Genomic DNA, 9,828 nt, shown 5'->3' with positions numbered 1-9,828 from the left:
GCTACTCTATCACTGACCCTCACACACACTGCAGCCACACACACACACTGCAGCCACACACACACACACACACACACACACACACACACACACACACACACACACACACACACACACACACACACACACACACACACACACACACACACACACACAGAGTGAGTGGGCGGAGTAAATAATGGAATTCAGCACGTGGACAGGATGTTTCCCTAGTTCTGGTAGACCTATCCTCCACTACAGGCCTTACCAACAGCTCCATCACAAGCATCTCCTTAACCTCTACAAATGTAGTTTACACCACACAAACATGTCATATCACTTTATTCCTGTGAGCCCCACCTTTTCCATGGTAGGTCGAACAGAAAAAGAGCATATATATATATATATATATATATATATATATATATATATATCTCTCTCTCTCTCAGTGGCTGGGCCCTCAGCTCTGGTTAGTGTCACAACACAAATGGCTGGGTCGTCTGCCAGTGGATACTAATGTGGGCCTTAGTGGGGCGGCACGGTGGCAACACACACTGCCCAGACTACTACCACCACACTGCCCAGACTACTACCACCACACTGCCCAGACTACTACCACCACACTGCCCAGACTACTACCACCACACTGCCCAGACTACTACCACCACACTGCCCAGACTACTACCACCACACTGCCCAGACTACTACCACCACACTGCCCAGACTACTACCACTACACTGCCCAGACTACTACCACCACACTGCCCAGACTACTACCACCACACTGCCCAGACTACTACCACCACACTGCCCAGACTACTACCACCACACTGCCCAGACTACTACCACTACACTGCCCAGACTACTACCACCACACTGCCCAGACTACTACCACTACACTGCCCAGACTACTACCACCACACTGCCCAGACTACTACCACCACACTGCCCAGACTACTACCACCACACTGCCCAGACTACTACCACCACACTGCCCAGACTACTACCACTACACTGCCCAGACTACTACCACCACACTGCCCAGACTACTACCACCACACTGCCCAGACTACTACCACCACACTGCCCAGACTACTACCACCACACTGCCCAGACTACTACCACCACACTGCCCAGACTACTACCACCACACTGCCCAGACTACTACCACCACACTGCCCAGACTACTACCACCACACTGCCCAGACTACTACCACCAGACTGCCCAGACTACTACCACCACACTGCCCAGACTACTACCACCACACTGCCCAGACTACTACCACCACACTGCCCAGACTACTACCACCACACTGCCCAGACTACTACCACTACACTGCCCAGACTACTACCACCACACTGCCCAGACTACTACCACCACACTGCCCAGACTACTACCACCACACTGCCCAGACTACTACCACCACACTGCCCAGACTACTACCACCACACTGCCCAGACTACTACCACCACACTGCCCAGACTACTACCACTACACTGCCCAGACTACTACCACTACACTGCCCAGACTACTACCACCACACTGCCCAGACTACTACCACCACACTGCCCAGACTACTACCACTAGATACGGCTGCCACTCTGGTTGCCACTCTCCACTCTTTTTCTGCCCTCTTTGACGCTTCACTGCCAACACTGAAACTACATGTTTCAGAATCAGAATCAGAATTTATACATGAAGCAATGAATAAGTTACATGTAAAGGAAGGAAGCTAGTTTTCTAACCCCTCTCATCGCTCAGTTCATCTCTCTCCACCAGCCTAGTAAAATCAGTGCATATGGCACATTCAGTCAGTCATGTCAGAATAATATCAACTTCCCAAACAACCAAAGGTTATGCACCCCTCCCCTCCTCTCAGCTCGCTCCATGGATCGCAAAACTCATATCATCTCCAAACACACATCACTCACAAGTCAGCTCACGTGCACACTCTCACTCTACTCTAAATATCTGATGACAATCTTTCCTCACCCACTTTGCACCATGAAATATACTTTTTTTTTGACAATGCACAGCACATACGGTAGGCCTATACATACACGTGTGAAACATATGAAAGCAAAAGGGTGAACTGGATCATGGTGAGAGGGGGTAAGAGTCATGGGGTGAATAGGGTGTATGAAGCAGGGCGGAATCTCTTCTTCCATTGCCCCTGTCTTCTGATATGAGATTACTATGTGAAAAGTGTGGAGGCCAGCAGGAAATCTGGGTACATTTCCATACATGGGCCTCATTTTCCCTGTCAGCTGTTTCCCTGACATTGAGATAAAGGATAAGGGAGGGCAGAGGGGTGAGGTAGGGTGGGTGCCAGCCTGGCTGTCTCCCCACCACCCTGCTTGCTAGGCTGTGACATGCTGTAGACAATTACATTTCAGTCCATCTCCCTCAATCAAATTATGTTAGAGGAAGTAGACCTTGGATTGACCGCACAGCAACAAAAGCCCTGTACGCACAAGCTAAATTCATAAACTAATAGGTGATAAACAGATTTTTTTAAAAGGTCACACCAAAAGGTTACCCATAAATACCTAGATTAACAAGATTACGTAATCATTAAGACATAAAACAAATCACACGGTCAAGATTCCATTCCCTTCTCTTTAAATGTTTATCATTAGGAAGTAGAAAGTGTGAGAAAAGGGGAATGAAGAGAGCAGAAGAGAAAATGGGAGAAATGAACACAACATGATCTTTGTATAAGCAGTAGAGCTTATTATACCCTCACTAATTTCCCCCCAGGAGCTCATTAAAGTCTTGAGAGTGAGCAGCAGTAAGAGAAGAGGGGTGGAAGCCCCCAATCACCAGACTGAATCTCTCTCTCTACAACGGATCTTGGGCCAGGCAGGTAGCACAACGTCAATGGGAACAACACACACCGCCATACACACATAAAGAACATCAACGTGGATCTTTGGCTCTCAAGCACATGCACACAAATGCACACACATTACATCTTGATCATCACTTACTCCAGCCAACTTTTTGGAATTCATTGGAAGATGGGGAGATGGATAGAGAGACGGTCATGGATGTTATGCCAACTAGGTTTCAGCAAATTAATCGCAATGAGAGTTTCGGATTTGGTTTAAGAAAAATAAAAGTACCACATATATTTTATTGGATAAAAGCAAATAAAAAACAATAGATAAATTGATTGATTGATTGGTAAATAAAAGGGAGGATTTCTCTCTTCTAAATATTCACATGTATTTTACAGTTAATAATCAGAATAAAATTCCTTTATAGTTTTTCTGGTATAGTTTCAGTTTAGCCACATTTCGACCGAAACAAGAACAAGAAGCATCAGTAGTTAAGGGCAGCCTCGTAATCCACACACAATCACTAAGTTTTAACATTAAAATACAGAAACACAGATATTCAACCAGATTCTGTTAATTAATCACATATTATATCATATAGAAACTTTCAGATTTTATATGTATCCAGTATACAGCAGGAGTCTTTAGAGTCTCAGCAATCCTCCAATCATCCAATCATGACAAAGCAATCCTTACTGGGTGGAGAAGGCTAGAAAGAGGAGCAGCAGAGGGGAGGATAAAAGAGCAGGAGAGGAGTAAAGGACGGAAGGATTATTGAACAGGGGATCAATAAACATGAAGAAATGGGGTGGGGAGTGAGGAGGACTTGATGGTACAGTACTGTATCTGTCTGGACTGGAAATGACATTAGAAGTGGATGGGATGTAGAAAATGTATTGTCAGACTGTACACAGACATAAAAATAAAAAAAATGGAGTCACAGAAAATGGATGGGGATGGCCATACAGAATGTGGAAACATGGTTGATGCAGCTCTTTGACACTGTAGGTAATACAGACACATTCCTCAAAGCAGATGCAGAAAGATATGATGCGGGGGAAGGGGTGGACTTGGCCTCTAGGTTTTACTCTCTTTAACGTTTTTAAATGATAGTATTTCTGAGGATAAAAAAGTTTTGGCTGTCCAGAGCTGTAGTCAGGCAGCGGAGTGAGTGAGTGTGTTGGAGAGCCTGCCCAACTAATTATACCCTACTCCTCTCTTTAACTTCCTCTCCCATATCTTTTTCTCTCCTCCTCTCCCTCTTTCTATATCTTTCATCATCTCTCTCTCCCTGTCTCCAGTCTCCCAAGCAGCCGAGCTCAGAAGCATTAGTCCCTCCAGTCTCCTTGTCTTCTACATGGGGAAGACCAGGAACCCAGAGAACGTGGAGTACTTCCAGCCCCCCATGAGGTTTCCTCTCTCCAGTTTGAGATAGGCTCGGTCCCCCTTCTCCATTTGGATCAGCACTCCGTTACTGGCAGCCTCACGAGTCACATCCTGGTCCCCAGCGAAGGCCGAGATCACAGGCCATCCATTATGCATCAGGCTTACCTACAGGAGAGGACATGTACTACAGTTACAGATGGTTAAATACACCCGCAGCTCCACACACACACACACACACACACACACACACACACACACACACACACACACACACACACACACACACACACACACACACACACACACACACACACACACACACACACACACACACACACACATCCTACAGGCAATACTAGAACACAGAGGACACAGACATGAACATTACATAATTTCACTCATTCAGACTCATGCACAGTTCACCCTCCTTGTGTTTAAGAGTAAAGAGTAAAAACACCCATTGACTGATACATGCCCTTAACACTCAAATAGACACCATCTAAATCATGCATACGAGTGCATAAAAGAGATCAAAACACTCATCTTAGGCCTGAAAGATTAAGAGGTGCTAGGTTTTAGAGAGATAGAGCGAGAGAGATGTCATCTAAGAGAGGCAGGACAGAGCAACCTCTGTTCAGTGTGCTAAATGAGCCCACAGTGAGCAGGGAGGTGGACTGGAGGAAGCCCAAGCCTCTACATACATCACTCCCACCCAGCCAGGGCCCAGGGGAGACTCACTCAGCTCCCACCCAGCCTCACCCTCACCCCAACACCAGCACCATCCCCACCCTCACTGAGGAGGGGACAGGGAACCTCGTTCAGCTGGATGGTCAAACTGAGGGAAATCCCTCTTCTGTGGCAGTGATGTATGGAACTAATAAACTAGTGACAGAACAGTGGCAGGATGGTCCTGTTCTCAGCAGAGTAATGAGGGGGAGGCTAGGAAGAAGGGTGAGAGGGTGAGGAACACTGACCACGTGTACCAACTCACCGCCTGACTGAGCCCTGTGTTCAGTGTTCTCTGTGAGCCTGATCACTGAGTCTGATAATCACCACCCCTTCCCCAAAAACACCACCACTCAATCACGCCAGCCACTGCAAATTACAGTGTAATGTGTAAATGGCATAATGGCTGGTGCATGGTGTCAGCATTCCATTGAGCTGCTGAATTCATTAACGCGTAAGCACCCAATTAAGCCCAGAGAGAGAAGCTTTAGATATATATTTGGTGAGTGGGTTTCCGCCCACAGTTTAATGCAGCACTTAGCTGTAATGAAAAAGAAGACATCCTCCTCTCATGACACATCATTTCCTGTCCAAACAGACAGAGGACAGCAGTGACGTGACAACAGACCACTTTCTCTCTACTCGGTGAAGGGAGACACAATGACTGGCCAGTGGGCAGCAAGGATATATTTAGAAATGTCATTTTTTTGAGAGAAGTAATCTTTAAAAGTATGGTGCACTTAAAAAAGTAGTTTTTTTTACTTGTTCAAAGTTGCATGAGGGAGACTCATGGAGAAGATTGCTAAAAAATGCACATATTTTTGCAGCGGTTATGGTGGCTCATAATAAACATTCATGTGCTCACATGACTCAATACCTTATGCAATCTACACATTCGCTTCTCTTTTAAAGGGAAACTTCTACTTCATATTCATCATTTCCAGCACCACCCCAACATCAACATATGTGAAAATGGTGCGTTTCTATGTTTTGTAGTAAAAAAGATTGATGAAGATAAGTGTTTCCAATGACATCATTGGTGTGCATCGTGTGAGTTTGACCAATTGTGAGTAGGCATTGCCTACCAATTGCCGACTAATTGGTTGATGATGTCGTGGAAACACTTATCTTCTTCTGTTTTTTTACTACAAAACATAGAAACGTGCCATTTTCACAGATGTTGATGTTGGGTTGATGCTGGAGATTATTAATATGAAGTTGACCAATTGTGAAATTTCCCTTTAATGCATGTGGAGGATGGTCTCAAGAGCCCCCATCCCGTATAGTGTGAGGTTCTGTAGCCTTCATATCTCACTGTCAGTTTGAATGGCTGTTTGCCTACTCTCACATGAATGAAATGAAGCTAGCCCGCTAAAGTCCGCAAGCCCGAGCCTAGTACATTTCAGACTGGGCTAGTAGAAAATGAGCCCAACTAGCACAGATTTTGGACCAAGACTAGTAAAAACTGTGGTCTACTTGCCCCTCTGGCCAGTGCCCAAAATCCTGGAATTCCATCAGTAGTTTAGGGTCTCATACTAAACTACTGTCATTGATTAGTTGGGTAATAGATTTTTTCCAGGCTCAGTACTTTGTAGTTGGGGCTCATAAGTAACACTCAATGACCATGGTGTATGCTTATGAGGAGGTGAGATATTTATGGATGTTTCAAGATGGTAATGCCTGTATTCCTCCTTCAACAGCAAAACACTGGGGTTGTAAGACACTCCTGTGTCCACATCCATCTAGAAAGAAACTGGAACGTTTTTAATCTCTATCTCAACCAATCCATGTAAATCTATGTTACTCTCTCTCTCTCTCTCTCTCTCTCTCTCTCTCTCTCTCTCTCTCTCTCTCTCTCTCTCCTCTGTATCCACATGAAAAACTGCTCTAAGGCAATCAAACAGTGTGAGTTTTTAACACAGCACTTGTGGCTGTTGGACTAGTGTATCAGAGCTGAGCTGTGAATCCTCTCCTCTTTGTTATTTGATTTACAGATATATGGAGGATGCTACATTTGTTATCTTAAAGTCATTATATCTTTTGTGACAAAATAATGAACAGTGAAATATGTTTTAGTGTACTGTAGTTAGTTGCTTGAGTCGGGTGCCTGTAATTTGTACCTCTGTTTATGGTTAGTCAGACTCAATGACATAATGGACAAATATGGTTTTACAGGGCTTTTCATTTTGCTTGACTTGTTTGATTTCAATTAATTAATTTAGCTTCCAATATGAGATGAATATGAGAATGTAATACTGTAGCCCTGTGGATTTCACTGCATAATTAAACCAGGGTTTAATTAGTGAAATATGCAATCTAATTAAGAGGGGCTGGTTTTAAAAGCCACGTTGTCTGTGTTAAATGTTATTTAAAGAGGGTTACATCTGATTAAGTGTATTCGCATATTTAACGCATCAAAGGATTAGGCTTCTCCATTTGTGTTTCTTGCTTGGGAAACATGAGTTGTGAGTCGCTGCTCAATGGATTTGCGCGGCAAAATATGTATATGTGTATGTGAAGCTGTTTGGGTTTGGTCTATTTGGACCTGTTTAGACTTTTCACTTGCTGTTAAATGCAGACGCCAAGCCACGCAGCAGGACAGAGGGAGTTCTACGCTGCCGCTGTCCAAGGTCCAGAAACCGCACCCGCAGCTACTGTACTGGCTAACTGGCTGTTCCTGCGCCAAAATGGCTCCATACGCTTATCGATTAATTATGATGCAGTGGCTGACTTTCATCTGCAAACTACCATTTTCTCTGGGGAATGACATCTCACAAATCTACAATTTATTTCTAGGGGAATCGTTTTTGAATGTATTAGTGTATTCAACTTTTATGAGGTCTACCAGCGGGTGTGCGTGCGTGACGCACACACACGCGCGCGCGCAACACACCCACCCACAGACACATATTAAATAAAGTATTCATTATTTATAGGCTTACAGTGGACTGACCTGGATCGTTTGGCGATTATACACTTTCACCACGTGGAAATTAAAATTGTAAATCCCTTTGCGCGGGGCGATGAAATTGCTCCTTTCCTCGTCGAAATTCTTACCAACGTTTACAAGTATCTGGGGAAGAGAGAAATAATGTGAAAAGGGAAAAAACACACTAACATCAAGGACACTCTTCGTTGTCATAGTATAAATGCTTTATAATTTCTTTCAATTACAAAGTTAAAAGGAAATCACGCAATGCAGCCTGATATATTGTAGCTCAAATGGCATTTGACTATAACTTTGTTAGTTTCAAATTAAAACAATTACAGAAACCAAGATTATCAATTTTGGAATGAATCCATCGATGAAGTTTTGAGGCTCAAATTACAAATTTTGTGAGATCAAAATCCGCCCAAGCAGAAACATTTAATTTAATTGAATAGCCATTTGTCGGCGATTAACCTTCTGAGATATGGAGTAGCATGGATTAAGACTTCACCCTCATGACAAGGTATTACATCATTTGGAGAGATGTCAGACTTCATTTCATATCATCAAAATGAACTTAAATATTCACAGGCTGACTAGTTTCACCTGTCTTTATCTCTACATCTAATATATATATATCTAAAACAGCGAGCCTCCATTCTCCACCTCACGAATATAATAGCCAGTGAGCTTTTTTATAGATTTACAACAGTCATCCAAACCCCCTCCAGACACTCGCTCCCCATGACCAAGGTAGCCATAGATTATGATATAGCAGACAGACAGTTCAGGGAAAGTTACCTGATCAAAGTAGATGACCATAGTCCGGTTACTCATCTCCGAGGGCTCGTGGTTTGTGTTTCTCACCGCGGAAAAAGCCACTTTGGCGCTCCCGGAGCGCACCGATATCCCGAGCGCGGTCCCGGTGGGATCCGAAGTTGGGTTGGAATCGCAAACAACCAGACATTTCCCCTCGAGTACGATGGGTTCCGTCTCGTTTTGAGCGTTCACTATAGTCACTAGCCACACTGCACCCAGTAGGAGCGTCAACATTACGGCAACTTCACTCTGCACTTCGTTGCTGTATCCCGCACAAAGAAAGGGATAGTTTTCTGATTTCTCCGATAGATAATATAGTACTTCTTCTCTTCCGCAAAATTCAGCCTATTAAAATGACCAACTCCTTTGTCGCTTCTTGAATTAAACCTCCTCTTGTGTGTTTCTCTAATTATTGGAAAAGGTCAAAGACAGGTTTGGTTTACCCGTTTATTTTTTATTTTTTTAATGAAGAGTCCCCCTTTACCCAGTCGTTCCCGCTGTTAACTTTTCCCCCCCCTCTCGGCTCAAGCCTCCCCGCGCCTTCTTGTCACTCCGTAATCGAATAACCAGTCGAGAGCGGTACGAGGCCCTTGTCGAGTTGAAGCGCAGTTGAATACATAGCGCGGGGTCTTCTTCTTGCGCGTTGAATTATTGATATGTGAGATATTAGAGCTGAAACACATAGGCTCGGACGCGCAATGCTCCCGCCCGCTCCTTTTCAGCAGACTCCTCCCTCCGGGCCCCAATCACAGATTAGTGTATCTCCAGATTTCCAATCGTCGCGCTCGAGCCTGCCTCCCCACGATGTGACGGTGGCGGAATAGTTTTCCAGCTCGGGAGGTGTTTTACAGGTGGACTCGGCTCGAGTAGATACCGTAGCGGATGGCGCCCCAATCTTCGAGAGGAGAACCTACACGGACCACCAATGATTTTATCATCATTACTTAGATTTTGGACGCTGTGAAGAATTGCCAATGAAGAAGGAATAATAACAGGACGAAAATCTAACATCTGGATTCAAAGAACCACTGCAGAGGCGCAATGCAAGTTTCTTACCCTCATGTGAAAGCCTGATGATCCCAAAATAATTTTTCTTAGGGATATCGATCATGCATGAAGAGAGATAAGAGAGGACGTTCTGAAATGCT

General features: G+C 44.4%; 1 protein-coding gene across 1 annotated transcript; it reads right to left on the bottom strand.

The window, feature by feature from the left end:
• Positions 1 to 2,590: 2,590 nt before the first annotated feature.
• LOC115151923 (cerebellin-1) lies at positions 2,591 to 9,559 on the bottom strand. Its single transcript, XM_029696275.1, has 3 exons — positions 8,663 to 9,559; positions 7,886 to 8,005; positions 2,591 to 4,371 (listed from the first exon to the last, which is right to left on the bottom strand). The coding sequence occupies exons 1-3, from the start codon at positions 8,912 to 8,914 to the stop codon at positions 4,174 to 4,176; spliced, it is 570 nt and encodes a 189-aa protein (XP_029552135.1). The 5' UTR covers positions 8,915 to 9,559; the 3' UTR covers positions 2,591 to 4,173.
• Positions 9,560 to 9,828: the final 269 nt, after the last annotated feature.

The sequence above is a fragment of the Salmo trutta genome, chromosome 17 (genome assembly GCF_901001165.1).
Source record: "Salmo trutta chromosome 17, fSalTru1.1, whole genome shotgun sequence".
Classification (NCBI taxonomy): Eukaryota; Metazoa; Chordata; class Actinopteri; order Salmoniformes; family Salmonidae; genus Salmo; species Salmo trutta.
This window is presented reverse-complemented; position numbering and strand designations above follow the sequence as displayed.

Bases quoted from the DNA above. Each gene is read 5' to 3' on its own strand.
- LOC115151923 (XM_029696275.1), bottom strand. From the start codon at position 8,914: ATGTTGACGCTCCTACTGGGTGCAGTGTGGCTAGTGACTATAGTGAAC. The intron at 8,006-8,662 runs GTAACTTTCCCT...TCTCTTCCCCAG, and splicing joins TGGTCATCTACTTTGATCAG to ATACTTGTAAACGTTGGTAA. The intron at 4,372-7,885 runs GTCAGTCCACTG...CCTCTCCTGTAG, and splicing joins ATAATCGCCAAACGATCCAG to GTAAGCCTGATGCATAATGG.